Here is a 19,511-nt window from a genome sequence, read left to right on the forward strand (position 1 = left end):
TCATATATATACATACATAATATACATATTGTTTATTTGTTTATGAATATATTTGTATTGCATTTTTGTAATTTTTATATTATTTATTTTTTATAAAAGGATATGCATATATATAATAAAAATAGTTGAAAAAATTGTATTTTTTGTTTTTTCTTTATATATACTTTATGTTTTTTTTTCCTTTTAACAATTTGTTAAATTTTACATAAATTAAATTGGATTCGATTAGATTTGGATATCCAACATTATATCACTAGCGAATTCAAGTTACCTTGTGAGATTTGATACGATCAGATATAAGATTTATATTATTGGAACGGATTCAGTTATACTTCGATTCAAAATTCAATCCAATCTATTTGCATCCCTATAGAAGAGCACCGCATGTTTCACTTCAGGGCAGTTCATGTCACATTGGAGGGCAATTGGGTAATTTTGCAAAATGACTTGAACATACTGTAACAGTTACCTAGTACACATGGACTAACCTGATTGGGCCACTAACTCCTACGGGTGCATTGCGGGCTAATGGCCAACCATGTAGGATTATCTCGAACATTATGAATAGAGAAGGTGGACGGACCTAGAGAGCTGGTACGGGATCCATTACTCCGATGTCTAACACCTCTCTCCTCTATAAATAGGTAATCCACCCAAGCTACCTCACACTCTCATTCTCTCGTCTATCCCTTTGAGTACTCTCACCATTCTCACTAGCCCTTACACACACCTTGGTACATTTCACACATCGGATTTCCCACTGAGCTCATTAGCTCCTCAACATTTACAATTCCGCAACCATCGCCGAAGATTCGACCTCGATGATCCATTTTGAGGCCTTTGATGTTATATCTGTAATTGCGGGTTGAACACTCACGTGGAATCTGGATCACCAGTCAACAAAACACGTTCAAACCCTTTGCCAACATAATCTCACACCGTATGTTCCATACCTGGCGGGTCCCACTTTTATGGTGGGTCTTAGTCTTATAGTGAGATGTACGTTATTAGATCAAATTGATAGAGGGTTGGAACATGTTTTGTTGGTAGAAGATCTCTAATTTCTTATCATGAGGTCTTCAGTTAGGGGTGTATGATTTGGTTAATTGGATCATGGGCAATTTTTGTAAATCGAACCGGTACCATTGGTTTTTTCATTTCTTCAAACCGAAATCAAATCGGTACCACCGGTTAATTGGTCCATCGGTTTTGGTTTTTGACTGGTTTGGTTTTTTATATTTATAATATATATTATATAAATATATGTATAATATTATATTATAAATAATAAATAATAAATGATATATAATATATTATAAATATTTTAAGAATATATAATATTATTAATATAGTATATGTATATATTTATATATATAATGAATATATATTTATACATAATATATAGAAAAATACGTAACATATATATATATATATATATATATATATATATAATATATTGGTCGGTTCGATTAATCACCATTTTTTTAGGTTAACCGAAAATTGAACCGATCATTCGGTTTTTCAAAAATACCAAACTAAAACTGAATTGATCGATTTGATTAACCGCATTTTACGATTCTATTTTCTCCATTCGATTCAATTTGGTTTTTCGATTTTTCATAAACACCCCTATTTTCAATCTAGCTTTCCGATCCTATTCTTGTCATTGGGCCCGACATCAACAACATTACAACAACAATGATGAAAAGTATAAACATACCCATTATAAAGCATGGTATTGAAAATCAACTGTTCAAGGAGTTGAAGCCGGTCATTCAATAGTAATTCCATAGAAGGTATAAATTGCTACCAACTTTTGTTGATTGAAATATGCAAAAATTAGTGTTTAAAAATTAAGGGTAGTTTTGGGTTTTAAAATATATAAACCTGCATAAGATAATTACATGAGAATATTCCATGTGATTAATTGATGAAATGGAAATAAAAGGGGTAGAGTGCTGAAATTCATTAGGTTGTGTTAGGTTGCAATGCTAATTTATTTGTACTAATTTAAAATTATGGAAGTGCAAATGATTTTAGTGTAAATTATGATTTATTTTTATTTTAAAATTTACATTATTTTGTTTGATTGCAATACAAATGAAATAAAATAAGACCTAAAGCAGAATAAAATAAAACACAAAACAAATTTAAATTAGAATTTGCAATATTTTCAATTACACTCCCAAACATTTGTACTAATACAAATACAATTGCACTGCAATCAAGCATAGCCTTTGTGTATAGGGAGGTTATTATCACAAAACAAAGTTCAAGGAGCCAAGTTACAACCCTTAAAGAGTGGGTGTTTGTAATAATTTATCCAACCTTAAATATTCTAACAACTGTTTGCAAGCATTTGCACTGTTTAAAATATTCTAATTTAACTTTTATGGCCTGTATGTGAAGCCAAAACAAGATGTGCTTAAAAACCCCATAGACCTGATCCAACCCGTCTTACCCATCCTTCTCCGATTCCTCTTAGGGTGAGAATTTGGTTTATTCGATTAACAATGGAATCAAATAAATTGAAATGAAATTAACTGAATGCTTAAGATGAGAAAATTAAATAAGTTAAAACGGAAATTAATAACCAAATTGGAAAATTTGATTGCATTTTCATTTAAACTTTAATTTTATTATATATTGAATATATTAATATATAATTTATTGTATATTTATTATAAGGGAAAATTTATGATACTAGAAAGACATAATATTGGAAGAGCTTTGATCAATGAAAGCACCCTATGAATTTTGATGAATATCACTTAATTGGTCACTTTTTTTATTATAATATTATTTGGGGCCTGGAATGGAACCATCGACCTATTGATCCGTTGACTCGGTCCCTAGTCAACAACTGTTGAATCGGTCAACAACTCATTGACTTGAATGGTCGAACCGTTGATCTATTGAATCAGTCAACAACCCATTGACCCAGGCGGTTGAACCATTGACCCATTCAATGGTTTTTGGTCATTTTTTTTATTTATTTTTTATTTTTTGTTGTTAGAACGGGCTATCCATTTGAACCGAACAGTTGAACCGTCAACCCAAAAACCGATGGCCAGAACGGTTCCATTTTCAGGTCGTATGAGTCACATGTTCGAATGATGTAACATGAATGGTATTGCTTAGTGGACCTCACACACTCAATTTTTTGCCTGTACTTTTTTTTGTCAAAACGGGTCATTTGTTTTTTGATTTTTTAATTGGGAACCGTCTAGGAAACCAGTTCCATTTTACCCCAATCTTAGTCCCTGGCCAAAAATCGTTGAATCGGTCAACAACCCATTGACTCGAGTGGTTGAATCATTAACCCGTTGACCCGTTCATTAGTTTTTGGCCATTTTTTTATTTTTTTATTTTTGTTGTTAGAACGGGCCGCCCATTTGAAACCGACGGTCGAACTGTCAACCCGAAAACCGATGGCCAAAACGATTCCATTTTTGGATCGTATGAGTTACACACTCAAATGACATAATACGTATGATACTGCTTAATGGACTTCACACACTCAATTTTTTGCTTGTAATTTTTGTTGTCAGAATGGGTTGTCCGTTTGAATTGGATGATTGAACCGTCAACCCAAAAATCGGTGGCCATAATGACTCAATAATTTTTTGCTTGTAATTTTTTGTTTCCAGAACGGGCTGTCTGTTCGAACTGAATGGTCAAACCGTCGACCCAAAAACCGGTTGCCAGAACGGTTCTATTTTCAGGTCGTATGACTCACACGCTCGAATGACATAACACATATGATACTACTTAATGGACCTCACAAACTCAAATTTTTTGCCTATAATTTTTGTTGTTAGAATAAACCGTCCATTCGAACGAGATGATCAAACCATCAACCTGAAAACTAGTGGCCAGAACGGTGTCATAATTTTTGTTGTCAAAATGGGTCATCTGTTTGAATCGGACAGTAGTACCATCGGTTGTCAAAACATTATTAGCAACAATTATCAATAATAGTAAGTAATTATAGTATTTAATTAAATAATCATTAGTGATAGTTTTAATAATATTATCTAGTTATTTTTAATATAACAATAAATATTCATTAAATTAATAATTACCAAAATTAAATTAAATTAACATTATTTATCAGTAATAGTCAGTAATTATAGTATTTTATTAAATAATCAATAACAATACTTTTAATAACATTTTAAATTCTTTTTAATATAACAATAATTACTAAATTTATTAATAACAATATTTATAATTTTAATTTAAAGTAAAACTAAAGTAAATATCCATTTATTAACAATATTTATAATAACAATAATTATTAATTATAATCACTAATTTTATATTTATTAAATTACTGTAATAATAAGTAATTTAATAGTATTTATAATTTTAAAGTAAATATCTAGTTATTAACAATATTTATAATAGCAGTAATTATTAATTATAATTACTAATTATATATTTATTAAATTACTGTAATAATAAGTAATTATTAAATTATAGAAATTAATTAATATAATAATCAATAGATTCCATTAATTAAATTACATTAATTAAATTGCTCTTACACTCGCACGAATAAATTCCTTTTCCTGCACGGAGAGAGCAGCCCTATTGTATTAATATATAATAAAAGTTATATAATGTTATATAGTATTTATTATATAACATATAATGAAATTTTCGGTTAACTGAATTTTAATCTGAAAGCCAAAATCGAAATTGAATTAACCAAGATATCGTATTAACTTAACCGAAATTCCCTATAACCCAAATTACCGAACCGAAAAACCGAAACCGAATTATGTTTTGATTTTCGGGTTTTTCGGTTCTACCCGAATCATTCTAATCCCTAACTCCTCTACTGCTGTCCCGCAATCAACCTCTCCCGGGTTCACTAAACCGACGTCAAGTCGGTGGATAGCTTCCCCGGTCAACAAAACTGCGGCACAACCAAAATTCATGCCTTCAAAGCAAAAACAAGGCTAACCACCTTCAGCCATATCTCCTCTTCCATCCATCGCCTCTCTCTCTCTCTCTGCATGGAATCCATCTTTCTATCCATTGCCATCCTCCTCTTAACCTCCGCATTTCTCCCCGATCTCTCATTCTCCGGCCCCGTCAACTCAGTTTTCATCTACCCAAACTTCACAGCTTCAAATCTTCATTTTGTCGATAGCAGCGGCACTTTCTTGGTCTCTCGCAATGGAACTTTTGCAGCTGCCATCTACAACCCAGAAGGACAACGGACACGCTTCTACTTATGCGTCCTCCACACAGCATCCAACACCATCATCTGGTCAGCCAATCGCGACTCCCCCATCTCCAATACCGGTGTACTGAACCTAACTGTCAATGGACTCAGCGTCGTTAGAGATGACGGCACTCAAAAATGGTCAACGCCGCCGCTGAAGTCACTAGTCACCGCGTTGCAGCTTCTAGAGACCGGTAACCTCGTTTTACTTGATCAATCTAACAACCCTCTTTGGCAGAGTTTTGATTATCCCACTGATACGTTAGTCACCGGACAACGCTTCCCAGTCGGCGCTTCGCTGTCCAGCCCAGCATCGGATGATGACTTGTCGACGGCATATTACCGGTTTATAATAACAGATACTGATGGGTTACTGCAATGGAATGGCCTAACGTATTGGAAACTGTCCATGGATCCAAACGCGTATACTAATTCCAATTCTGCGGCAGCTTATATGATGATGAACAACACCGGTCTTTACCTGTTCAGCAGCGATGGACAGGTTGTTGTGGTTCAGGTTGGCCTTTCTCAGGCAGATTTTCAGATTGCAAAGTTGGATTATGGAGGCTATTTTATTGTGCAGAGTTACTCCAGTACTAGTACTGGGTGGAGGAAGGAACTTGTAGCGCCGGAGTTCTGTCAAATTCCATTCGCCTGCAATAGAAATGGCCTGTGTACAGAAAACTCTGAATTGAGTACAGGTAGATGTTCATGTCCGCCTGGCTTTCGCTCCGACTCACATAACCAACCATGCTTGCCTGCAGAGAGTTATCTTACTCTCCCTTCTGCCTGTAACTCAACGGACAATGGAAACACCATTCAATCCAATTCGTCGACTGTTTTGTATAAGATGCTCGGCGTAGGTATAGACTACTTCGCCAATAATTTCGTGAAGCCAGCAGCTTATGGACTAAATTTAACGGCTTGTCAAGATCTCTGCACCAAAAGCTGTTCTTGCTTGGGCCTATTCTATGACAATTCTTCTTATTCCTGTTATTTGATCAACGACCTTTTGGGGTCCCTTATGTCGAATACTGAGGGCGACACAGATCGATTGGGTTACATTAAGACACTGGTCGGATCCTTGTCGACAAACCCAGATGAGAAAACCCTCTTTGACAGTCAGAGGCAAGAGCTTCCATTGGTCGCACTGGTTCTCTTGCCTGCAACTGGGTTCTTTCTGTTGGTGACGCTTCTGGTTCTGTGCTTTCTTTGGTGGAGAAGACGCTCGCTCACCAAAACTTCTTTAATGAAAATAGGCAGCTTGGATTCTCTCTCTTCCGAAGAAGAGCTTGAAGCATTTTCAATCCCAGGCTTACCTGTGAGATTCTCTTACGAAGAGATTGAGGCAGCAACTAATAATTTCAGTGAACATATTGGAGCTGGCGGATTTGGAGCTGTTTATAAGGGTACCTTGCCTGATGGGACCCTCGTTGCCGTGAAGAAGATAAACAATTTAAGCGTCCAAGGGAAGAAAGAATTCTGCACAGAAATTGCTATAATTGGAAACATTCACCACGTCAACTTGGTGAGACTGAGAGGCTTCTGTGCCCAAGGAAGGCAGCGGCTTCTGGTTTATGAGTACATGAACCGTGGCTCTCTGGACAGGATTCTCTTTGGCAATGGACCTGTGCTGGAATGGCATGAGAGGGCTGATATAGCACTCGGAACGGCACGGGGCCTTGCATACTTGCACAGTGGATGTGATCACAAGATCATCCACTGTGATGTAAAGCCAGGGAACATTCTCTTGCACGATCAGTTCCAGGTAAAGATATCTGATTTTGGACTTTCCAAGCTTCTGACCTCTGATCAGTCCAGTCTCTTCACTACAATGAGAGGGACACGCGGATATCTTGCTCCTGAGTGGCTTACTGGCACTGCAATCTCTGACAAGACTGATGTGTATAGTTATGGCATGGTTCTGCTTGAAATTGTGAGGGGAAGGAGGAATTGTTTATTGAGAACAAGGAGTTCTTCTAGCATTGAGAATGACAATGTCAGTGGTCTGTCATCTTCATCATCATCTGCAATTGGGTCGGTTTATTTTCCATTATTTGCACTGGGGATGCATGAAGAAGGAAGGTATTTGGAGCTTGCAGACCCGAGGCTTCAGGGGCGAGTGACAGGTGAAGAGGTGGAGAAGCTTGTGCGTGTGGCCTTGTGTTGTTTGCATGAGGAGCCAGCTCTGAGGCCGAGCATGGTGAACGTGGTGAGCATGCTGGAAGGTGGGATCCCATTGGGTGAACCAAGGCTCGAGTCACTGAATTTCTTGCGATTCTATGGCCGACGGGTTGCCGAGGGCTCAAGGATGCAGGGATTTAATGCAGTGTTCGACTTCATGCTTTATCCACAAACAAGTACAACCAGTGGCTCACACGCCTCTTTTTCTAACCTGTCATCACAGCAAGTCTCTGGTCCAAGATAGCTCTGGTGAACAGTGAGTGTGGTGATTATATCTCAAAGTCTAATGGGTCTTTCCATAGATTTCCGTTTAATTGTTTCAGAGGATTCTGTATAGGAGGTTTCTTGGCTGTAGGAGAGGAGACAAGCTAAAAATCAAGCTTCTTTTGGGACATCATCTTGTTCCCTTTTGTCCTAGACATATTTCCAGCATCTGTATTCCAATCACTTCACAGAGCATGTGGGTTTTTGATTGTAAATAATTCTTGTTTCAATATACTAAGAATTAGCTCAGTGACTTCAGTCTCATGTACTCTTCTTGGTTTATTTAATGGATAAAAGTTATATTCATCCAATCAGAAAGTACCCGATAATCTTCAACTCAAAATGATCTTATCTGGGGTTCTCTGCCCCAACCTCAACACTCGAAATTAAGTTGAATTTGTGTTCTGTCTATCACAAAATAAACAAGAATCTGGGGCTCTCTGCCGAGTTCGGCTTTAGTCAGGGCAAAGCCCGTTAGAACGGTGTGGGCACAGCCTTAACAGTGAAATAAACAAGCATCTGGGGCTCCCTGCTCAAGACAGCCCCTAAGCCGCGTTGTATAGGCTAATGCATTGCTTAATGTTCAGACTGTGAAGCTGCTCATACAACAGTAATGTCCTAATTTTCTTAAATCATCTTTTCACTAATCTCAGCTTGATGTGCTTTGGATCTCTGACATCCTTTTTATGTTTAGAAGTTCTTTTTTTTTTCTTTTTTCAATGCTCATCTATTCTACCCCTGTGAGCAAGCATTAATAGCCTTGTCTCTAATGCATGTAAGCGGCCAAGCCGTCCAGCACTCCAGCCCAGACTACTGTTGAGCCATCAGTCAATTGAGTCATCATGGCCTTGCGTATGGTGCATCGTCCGATGCTCAGCAACAGTAAGTCAAGGTTTCACTTCAGAAACACCTCCTCCCCAAAACATTCCGACAGACACTCGATTCCCTCACCCAACTTCTCAAATTCTTTTCTCCAATCAAAGCCTCTTGCGAGCCGGAACTGGGTTGAGACACGGGTTCACTCGTTCCACCCATGGAGCTCTCCCCTGAGACAACCGAAGAGACGTTTAGTTTTGGAAGCAGTCATTCTTTTTGCATTCTTTATGATCCTTCTCTGCATTCACATCCTCTTATCTATCCTCCCGCCTGATTTCCCCCAGCGGTGGCATCGCCTCATTGTTTTTTCGGAGGAGATGGATGCCAGGGCCAGCAATTATCCTTCACATTTGTGGCAAGCCGTTGTGGCTTATGAGGATCGTCGATTCTTCCGGCATTGTGGAATTGATCCTGTTGGGATTGCTCGTGCTGTGTTGTCATTGTCTGCTAGCGGAGGTGGAAGCACCATCACTCAACAGGTGAATTCCTCTTCCCCAGTTCTATTTCTATTTTTAAGATGCAAATTGGAGGATGCAGAAGTGCATTTTAAATGTTTGCTAGAGAGGCAACTAATTACATGAATGTTTCGAGAAATCGATAAATCTTAGCTATATTTGTTGCTTTGTATTTCGACAGAAATTACATTGTGTTTGAAGTTAACCCACAATGAGCTTGCATGGTGGACTTGCCTTTCCTATTGCAATTACAGTTTTTGGTTCCAGGTGATAACTTCCAGATAAACAAATGTTCTTCATAAATGGACTTTGGTTTTCTGTTAATGAATAAGAACTTACAGAAGATGGGTTTCTTTTTTGAGCGAGCGTAAAAACTGCAATGTGGATAATCTTGCGTGGTTTTGCCTTTTCCGTATCAGGATATACAAGATGATGTGATTCTTGTTGGTGCTTTTTCTCCTTTTTTTTTTTTTTTAATTATGTTTGCACTTAACTGAAATTTTAACATCCCTGAGTTTAAAAGAGCAAGACGTCCTGTTGGATACTTTTCTTTTTACTTAATTTTGTTGTTTGAATTAAAAGCCAAATTTCAAGCTGGAACATTTAAGTTTTGGGCCTTTAGTTACTGTCTGGTGATGCCTTCCAGCTGATGAGAACTGAGTATTGGTTTTCTTTTTTTTTTTTTTTTTCTTTTTTAATTTGATTGGAACTTCGATGTACTTTGATTTTTGAGGAGGCTTGAAGAAGATGACAAGGTTAATGAGGGTTATGTGCATAGGAGAACTGGTAATGAATTCCATCTTAATTTCTCTGAGAAGGCATGATGAATTGGCATCTTCTTCAAGATAGGAGATGCCATCATTAGAAAAATACTCAAACTTGTTAGAAGAATATATATCATTTGTCATTCAATTGCAATTGTGTAATTCATAGTTTCATACTGAAAGATGTGGTGGACAAAAAACGAAAAAAGGTCGAAGGATGTGTGACATAATCCATCCTGTAATGTTCCTGAGGAGAAGATCTAAGAGAAAATGAAGTCAACAAACAAGTTGAAGAACCAAAATAACTAGTGCCTCAATTTAGAGTAGTTGTGGTATATATACTGGTTACTAGAGCTGAATAGATATAGATAAAGACAAAATTAAAATGAGAATTCAAAGAAATTGAAGACTACTCAACTCAACTAAACTCATTTGTCAAGTCAGCCTTAGTCCGGACTATTTGGAGTTGGCTACACAAATCCTGTCATACCCTCCTGTCATTGGTTATAAGTTGGAGTTTTCTGCTTCTAATGTTCAAGTGATTATAATTTTCTTGATTCTGCTGATCTCTTAGAAAGCTATGAGGTGTTGATTCCTAGGTTTGTTTCCAGGTTTATCCTGCATCATTTTGATACTAGAGACAGTTGATCTTACACTGAGCTATTGCTTGGTATTGATAAGGGTGTATTGCTTTGCGAGATGGTACAATCTCTGTTTCCAAAGCATTAGGATGCTTGGATCAAGTCAAAGAGTGGCCACTTTGAGCTTGGGTCCATATCCAGTCCACCCCTCCCAAGATCCTGGATATCCAGACCAACATTGGGTAATAAACCTTTATTTTGTTGCATCCAGTGAGTCCAAGATCACACAATTTGGACCAGTGTTTTAAAATGCACCCTACTGCACAGGCGAAGCACATTCCAAGGCATGTTCCTTGCCAGAATCCAGGTTCAGCTCCTCTCAAAATGTTCATGCCTAGTGTGACTAGGTGCATGCTTGGTGCGTCTTGCATCTCAGACTGACCAGGTGAAAGACTTGGGCTGCATTAGTCAGGCTGACCATCCTATTACATTTATGTAATTTGTGTTTCTTAATTTCATAAATGTTATTCTTCGTTTCTGATTAATAAAATACCTTTTAGCTTTAATCTGGTGTACAACAATTAATTGTAAGGCTTTGTTGATCATTCATCCCAATAGTTTGCAGAATGGACCAACATATTTCATATCATCATGCCACACAAGTCATGTATTTCTGAAATTTGGACTATCTTTGAAGCTTTTGTACTATACTGCTTTATGTGATGCCTAGCATGGTCACTTTGGGTGATGCACTACACTTATTTGTGATTAGTTTTATTCTAAGTCTTGTTAAAGAATAAGTTAGTTTCATAAATTAACACAAGCATAATTTCTTTAATTATTGATTATGTAACAGAATCTCTTTTTTTTTTGGTTTTTCTTATTATCCAGCAGTCCATGTTCAACTTCAACCCTTGTATTATGATCCATTAACCCTAACCTTGGGGCTAGCAGAAAGTCTTTTCTTAACTCATTTAAAATCTTAGACCAACCTACTTGGATGGCTGTTACATTATAGGTCAATGTACCCATTCTCTGGAAGGCCGGAAGAAGAGGGAGGGAGGGAGTGAGGGAGAGGGGAAGAAACTAGGATTAAAAAGCAGAGGTAAGACTTGGAGAGCTGGAAATGGAGAATGCTGATCAGAAGTCTCCACTCTTCCAATCAAAGTTTTTAATCATTCCTACCAGGTTTTTCAGGTACCCATTTTCAGGTTTTTATAACCTTATTTCTGAAATTAAATCCAAGTAAACTTAGTCTCAGACATTGAAATCCTAATTCTACTCCTGACTAGACCAGCCAAATTCCCAAGGTTCCCTAACATGTCCTACTTTAGAACATATCTGTAATTTGCTTTATACCATGGAGGCAACACATTTTAATAGAAATGTATCATCTTAACTTCCTCTAGCTATTAATAAATGAAAGGCAAGGTAACCTAGCAGTTCTAATCAAAACACTCTTGGCCCCATGGGTTAACTGTCATCTGCCCCTCAACAGTAACTCCAGCCAAAAGCACTGTAACTGATATAGGATCCCAATATATAACCTCTTCCCCACGAGGAGTGGCATAATACCAGTTGCAGGTGCAATATAATTCACAGACCTCACAAAGATGGGATATTATGGATGTTGATAATACTGGCTGTTTTGGATTTTGACACTAAGATTAAATTGTCAGGCATTATTTTTTCAATTATTCAGGGTATTTTAAACTTTTTGTCCTTTATTTGTATTCTTTTTTGAGAAAAAGTAGGTAATGGAGATTGGTTGCAAATGTCCAGAAAATCTGAATAATGGTTGTGGGGTTGTGGAATCAGAAACTTGACCATGAATTGCACACTTTGAAATGTAAGTGGAGACCTTTACTGCAGGAAAGTAGTGGAGTCGCTTAAGGTTTTCTCATTTTTTCTTTAACTTGATATTCCATTTCAGGTTGAACCCATACTACCCTCTATTTATGCACTAGCAAAACAATGCTATCATTGACATACAAATTCATGGAAGGGTAAATGCTAGATAAGTGATAATTAGATAATAGTCTTTCTTGATAAATAACTCAATTTTATTAACAACTAATGATGCACAGTAGAACATTGTGACATGTCCCTATTTACTGAGGGTTCTTTGTACCGTGTTATCAACAATCTCACCTTCATCACATCATAATCATCATCTCAGCTTTGTCCCAACTATATGGGGTTGGCTACATGAATCCTGTTTTTCCATTCCGTTCTGTTCAGTGCCATATCCAACTAATGATGCACAGTAGAACAGTGCCATATCCCAACTATATGGACATCAACAATCTCTAAGTTTTATGTTCCTTCCAAGATCTTATCTATCAAAGCCTTCAGAATATTTCAAAATGAAAACCCAATCAAGAAAATAAGAAGCCAATCTGCAGACAATGTGAAGGGTATCTCTTCCCATAAAGAAGATTCTTATGCTTCATTCCTTACAACTTTATCAGCAAACTAGAAATGGAATAACTGCAAGCAAGGCAAATGCTTTACACATTCGACCTGAAATTGTTGTCCATGCATGAAACCCCTTAAATATCAGGTTAGTTGAAGTTGAAATAGTTTTTCTTAAAGGAAGAGAAGTAGATCTCTGAGATCCCATTTGGGAGGGCTTCTGTGTTGATTGAGATGTGTTGACTGAGCTGCTTCAGAGAATAGCTTCACCGGAAAGTCAATTTTGTGGCTTCTGTAAGCCTATTTCTGACTTTCCAGATTTTCACAAACATGGCTTCGCAGCATTCCTGGTTTCTCAGCTCATGTAACACCAGAAGCCACTGTGTGAAAGCCTTTCCAAATGGGCACTATATTTTTTAAACCGACTGATGCTTAACAAGTTTGTGATTGTTGTCCACTTCTTGCACAAGAATCATCTACTTGCCATGCTGAAAGCTTGTTTTGAGTAAGAGTCAACTTTATCCAACAAAAATAGACATGCTAAAGCTGTGACTCATACAGAACTTGGTTCAGCTTGTTAAATAATAACTAACTTATCTTCACTATGTAATGCTGATAGCCTGATACTTGCCTTTGCTTCTATGTACCTTTGATGCCATGCATTCTGAATTAGATATTAAGGACTCTAAATACCCATCTTGTTCTTTTTTCTTGCTTTTAATGATGGGACAGCATGCATCTTGTTCTTTTAGCAGCTCTCCTTATAGATGTATATTCCTGGCTGTACATGATGTAAACATGTTCTATACATGTAAATATGATCTTTACAGGGAAAAATGTAATACAATACTTTAACTTTTCTCAAAAAAGAGAAAAAAAAAAGATTGAGAAGTTCAAACATTCAATGCTAACTGATGCTTAATGAGTAGGTAATTGCTCTTCTTATCTTGTGCATGACTTGTCTATTAGCCAAACTTAAACATCTTCCTATAAGGTGACCACGATCTGAACTACTATCCGTCAAAGCTAATGCATAAAACTAGTAAACCAGTTGGTTGTACCACCATTTGCATTGTTGTCCAAGACTTCTTGTTTCATGTTCTTAATTAAGTTGATGATCACATTCTTTGAAACAATCACATATGTTCAACTTCTAGGTACATGAGGTTTTGCTTTATTTCATTTCAAGGCTCTTCTTTTCTTTGAAATCCTTGATATCCTTTGTTGTAGTCTAATTAGTTCCGATTGCTTCATAGTCTCAAGTCTTTCTAATGTGACGTCCTTTGCTTAATTTTGTTTGACAGCTCGTGAAGAATACATTATTGAAAAATGAACGTACATTAGCAAGAAAAATCATTGAGGTTATTCTGGCACTTATACTGGAGAGGAAAATGTCAAAATGGAAGATACTGAACTCCTATCTGAGTAAGGTATAGTTATATTTCTGTACATAACTTGAGTTCATGCAGTCTCTACTTTGTTTTACATGGTGATTTTCTAGAACTTCTGTTGTATGTTTTCCAGGTGGGGCAGGTGTCAGTACTGTGCTTTATTGTCTTTTTTCTAGTTCTTTATGCTTCTTTATCAACAGCATGTGACATGGAATCTAACTAAACACTCTTTATCCATTTATCTTCTATGTTCAAGTGGAAAAAAGCTTCTTTTTTTATTGTGCAATAAGTTGTTTTATGAGTCAATAGCATTGCTTCTTCAAGTGGCTTTCATAATCCTTTTGTTTCTTGATGACTAGTTTATTGCATAGGCATTGTTGAAATCAAGGAAAACTGTTGTGATTTTGGGGGTGGGTTTAAGTTAGGCAGTTAAGGTGTTTCTTCCCTATATTATATCATTTATTTTAATAATATAATTGCATAATATCTTTAGGTGAAGATTAGGAAAAAAATTGCAAGTCCTTAGAAAGATATAATAGTAGGATGCATCTCTTTTTGCTTCCCAATCTGGTCAATTTATGCTATATGCCTCTCTTTAGTGGACTCCTGAACTGACATTACTATACATGTTCTTGTTGCCTAGTTTGAGTTCACATATTGTGCATGAATCTTCTTTATATATACTCTTCTCTCTGATTATATCACTAACATTGATTGTCTAAGCACTTGAAACTAATGCTGCATTTATTTCATGTAAAAGGGGTGAGAAACAAATTTTATGGCCTTTGTCTCCTTCAGTGATAGGGGAAGAAAACTATAAATTTGTGTTATCAACCCCTTTTAAAAAATAAATTTTATTGAGGAAATTTTTAAGATACATCAAGGTGGAAAACTTCTCCACCCTAAACAATCAAAAGATAACAATTTTTCCCAAAACATTTGATATCTAAAAGCCCCTTGTTTAGCTAGAGTATTTTCCATCCCATTATCAGTTCTCCTCACCCATTTAAAGGTGACAGTTAGTTCCCTTGTTATACTTTCAATCTCCTGAAAGGTGTGTCTATAGATCCAAGGGATTTGGGTATTACATCTTGTCCTGGAAATGACCACTTGAGAGTCCCCTTCCACCTCCAACTGATGGAACCCAAGCTGCTTTGCAAACATTACGCATTGGAGCATGGTCAATAACTCTATTGTCAACGAATCACTATGCTCAACAGGTCCTGAAAGTAAAGCTAGTAGTACCTTGTCCTCTGAATCACGGAAAACCCCTCCTAACCCAGCCACACTTCGGTTGCCTATAAAACTTCCATCAAAGCTAAGCTTTATAGAGTTGGTCGCTAGAGGTCTCCAATCCATGGTTATTCTTTCCTTTACTTGAGCTGAAAGTGCCACTTCCAGTTTCTCAAAATGTCATTCAATGAGAAGACTTTAAAGTTTTCCAAATTCTTCACCCAATATGCACAACTTTTTTTTTTATTGTGTCCAAGACTTCCATTTTGGATCGGCTCTTCTCATTGAAAATCCTTCCACTCCAAGGGTACAATTGGAATTTCATATTATGTTATGTTATTTCTCTCTTCTTAGTTAGGGATAAAGCTGCCATTTGTTATTTGTTATCAAATCAATAAAAGTGGGTGGCTTTTAGAGAGACGAGTCAGACTCTTGATCTCTACTTTTAGCCCTAGTTCTTCTCATATTTCTCTCTACTCTCTATTTCAGGCTGAGATCTCTAGGGAAGATTTCTACTAGTTTTCCCTCTTGTTTTATTCTGTTTTTTATTTAATTTGAAGAAAAACATTTTAAATGGCATTATTTCCCTTGCACCCAATAAATAAAGAATCATAACTCTCAAGTTAGGTCATATGTATCAAACATACCAACTTGTTACTTCACTATAGCACAGGCTAAACACAGTTAGTACATAGATTAGCTAATTGTTCCTTAGAACAGGCAAATGAAAGGCAGATTTTGCCTTTTTCCACCTCTATCAATCTAACTATATTTGGCTTTGTCATGCTGAACTGGGTTGTCAGTTATATTTATTTTATTTCTTCCTTATTGTCACAATAAAGAGGTATAGAGCTGGACACAGGAAAACCTAATTCGGTTAGCAAGTTTCTTATCTACAAAGATTTAGCTACTTCATGTGTCATGGAACAATATTCTGCCTCAATACTTTGACCTAGCCACTACTACTTGTTTCTTACTTGTCCATGCTACCATGTTTCTACCCACAAATTTGAAATAACTTGTGGTAGACCTATGGTCATCAACAGAATTGGCCCAATCAGCTTTTGCATATGCATCACTCTAAGATGGCCATGGTTAGAGAAAAGGATTCCTCTTCTAAGACGTTTATTGCAAGTATTTGAGAGCATGTTTAGTTGTAGCAAAGTATGCTGCAACTTGATATTGCAACGTATGCAATATCAAGTTGTCAAATAGATGGATTTAAGAGTCTTCCAAAGTCTTTGGAACTGCTTAGCATTTGGAAACCTCTCTGCCGTTCTCCCCAAGTCTATGATTGAGGTACATAGGCATATGTAGTTGGGTTGGACCCCCTAAATCTCTCTATCTCTATCCCTAAAATACCAGGAAAAAGAAACTCTATCCCTAAGAAGATACTTCCTTTGGAAAATGGAGATGTTCTTATAACACATAGCAATCTCAATCCCTAAAAAGTACTTTAGAGGCCCTAGATCTTTCACTTCAAACTGAGATGCAAAGAACTCCTTAAACTTCCAAATTTTAGATTTCTAGTTCCTTGTAATGACTATATTATCCATGTACACTATCAACTAATCAAGGTGGCAATCTGACCTTGCTCCTTGATAGGGTGTAATTAGCTTGACATTGGGAGACTATTTTAGATCATGTAGTGCGTTTTTTAAGCTGCATACTTTCCCTTTGCTACCTTCATGTTGAAAACCTATTTTAGCTCAACTATATATACTTCATCTTCTAGATCTCTATCCAAGAAAGCATTCTTGATATCTAGCTGATGAAGCAGCCATGAGAAGTTTGCTACCAAAGATAAGAGGACTCTTATGGTAATATTTATCTTTTCACTTTAAAAATCTTAAAATTTGTAAGTTTCTATTCAATTTGGTTCAAATGGTTCATCATTTTATGATTTCCATTTCCTAGGTATGTAGCTCTTGATCTCTTACGGAGTTCTGTTATCAGATTTGCCTTCATTTAGTGGAAATCTTATGAGGGAATAAATGCAGATATACTGGGGACATGGTATTTATGGAATTGAATCAGCATCTGCTTTCTATTTTGGGAAGCACCCATCCCTTCTTAGATTGGGAGAATCTGCAATGCTTGCTGGGATTATACCTTCACCTGAGGCCCGGTCACCACTGAGGGACCCGAGCAGGTCTTTGAGATCCTTGCTGATTTTGTACCTTGTTTTTATTTTTTTGTTTATTTTGTTTATTTTGTTTGATGAATTCCTGCAATGTATCTCATGTTTCTCACTTCAAGTTCAGTTATCTTTTGGTATGCTGTTAACAGGCTGCCCTGCAAATTCTAACATTTTAAATTTGACTTTCTTAAAGAGGGAAGAGCTCTCAAGCTAGAGCACTAAGGAGAATGGTGGAAGCTGGTTTTATTGATATTGAAGTAGCACTTTTCGTTGTGAATCAACCTCTACTTTTATGTGTTGAAGGTCCAGAACTTGTAAGTCAGCTATTGATTCCTTCCTCTTGGATTGTATACTGGGAACTCCACAATTTGATTACACTTCATCTTGAAATACTCCTAAGTATTCACAACTATGTCATTTTAGGTTGGTTAAATGTACAAGTTTAATAAATCAAATTTCATTAACCGAGGAATATGTACACTTCATATGTTTCTTAATTTGAGAGAAGGATCTGTACTGCTTATACGCAGGGTCTTCAATGCAGCTGTTTCATATATATTGCTTTATCTGCTGCCCATCCCTTTGGTTTCCACTGTGTTTCTAGATGATCATGGTATAAGTTGCACTAAGTAAACTGACATGTGATTAAAATGTAAAAGTAACAATATGCCCCATGCACAGTTAGCTTATTTGGTGGTAAATACTTACCCAACTAAACTCTTATGTATTCGTCTTTGTCCAAAAGATATATCCAAATAAAGGTTATGGGGTATGTCCCTGAAAAAGGAGTTCAGTAGTGAGAACCATGATTGCACCCTTTCTTCTTTCCTCACCTCTTCCACTATTGATACTTTTTATTTCTCGAGGAATCACACTGGACACAATGTTTCTTTTCTTGCTCAACTCTTTCACATAGAATGTTATTTTGATAGTGGTTCTCATGCTTCTATATGGAAATTACTTGGTATTTGGCACTGTAAATGCATACACTCTGATTGGTTTTGTATGCTTTATGGTTGCTAGTATTATCAAAGTAACATGTAGTATAAAGTTCCCTTTTTTAATGAGTTTGGTTCACAATCAGCATAATGATTGTTGTAAATTGAAGATGACCTAATTGGTGTTCTTTATATCCATAAAGACTAAATTTTCTTTATGTAGGTAGCGGGGAAGGATGCAGGTAATTCAGATAAACAAAGTGGCAGGAACTCAACCACGAAAGAAATATGGGACTGGAAAAGACAAAGCAGCATCTGGGAAGTAAGAGAGAATATGGAACTGTGGGCAACAAAGGTCCGAAGAAGATCTGTTGGGAAATCGAAATGAATATTTTCTCAAGAAATGCAAGGAATTCTTTCCCATAAGTTTGCTTTGTACTCAATTTAAGATTTCTTACTGAATATTTATACTACTAAAATGTGTTTTTTTTTTTTTCTCTCCATGGGTGCCTGTACTCTAGGGCTAGCAATCTTGACCCCAACCCATTTGACCCACCGAACCCACCCATACCCACCCAATCTATTAGCAAGTCAATATGGGTTCAGTAAACCCATTAGGGTCAGTGGAAAAGGGTCAGGGTGGGTTGGGTTGAGGGTACCCATTAGGGTTAAGATGGGTTGGGTCAAAGTTAGCTTTATCTATACTTGCCAAATCTTAAAAAAATAGCAGTTAAAGTGACTCAAATTCAAACCTCCTAACGTGTTTATATCTCACTAGAATTCCAAACCACCATGCCACATTTCATTTTGAGATTAAAAGTGAAATAAAATAGATTTTATTAATTTTCGTGTTCACATGCAATTTTACACAAAAACATACACAAACAATTTTATAAAGTAATTTTATGAAAATGACTTTTACGAAAGAACTTTTGTAAAAGTATTTTTATACAAAAGTACTTTTGTGAAAGAATTTTTATAAAAGTACTTTTATATGAAAACACTTTTATAAAAGTACTTTTATACAAAAGCAC

At 36.5% G+C, this 19,511-nt stretch overlaps 2 protein-coding genes across 2 annotated transcripts; both read left to right on the top strand.

Annotated features, from left to right (window-relative positions):
- The first annotated feature begins 4,922 nt into the window (after positions 1–4,922).
- On the top strand, positions 4,923–7,947 carry LOC109115584 (G-type lectin S-receptor-like serine/threonine-protein kinase At5g35370). Its single transcript, XM_019199810.2, has one exon. The coding sequence runs from the start codon at positions 5,025–5,027 to the stop codon at positions 7,662–7,664; it is 2,640 nt and encodes an 879-aa protein (XP_019055355.2). The 5' UTR covers positions 4,923–5,024; the 3' UTR covers positions 7,665–7,947.
- A 362-nt stretch (positions 7,948–8,309) lies between these two features.
- On the top strand, positions 8,310–18,967 carry LOC104609669 (uncharacterized). Its single transcript, XM_019199811.2, has 5 exons — positions 8,310–9,039; positions 14,080–14,205; positions 17,400–17,551; positions 17,733–17,853; positions 18,701–18,967. The coding sequence occupies exons 1-5, from the start codon at positions 8,527–8,529 to the stop codon at positions 18,863–18,865; spliced, it is 1,077 nt and encodes a 358-aa protein (XP_019055356.1). The 5' UTR covers positions 8,310–8,526; the 3' UTR covers positions 18,866–18,967.
- The last annotated feature ends 544 nt before the right edge of the window (positions 18,968–19,511 follow it).

The sequence above is a fragment of the Nelumbo nucifera genome, chromosome 1, assembly GCF_055504915.1.
Source record: "Nelumbo nucifera cultivar China Antique chromosome 1, China Antique-T2T, whole genome shotgun sequence".
NCBI classification, from domain to species: domain Eukaryota; kingdom Viridiplantae; phylum Streptophyta; class Magnoliopsida; order Proteales; family Nelumbonaceae; genus Nelumbo; species Nelumbo nucifera.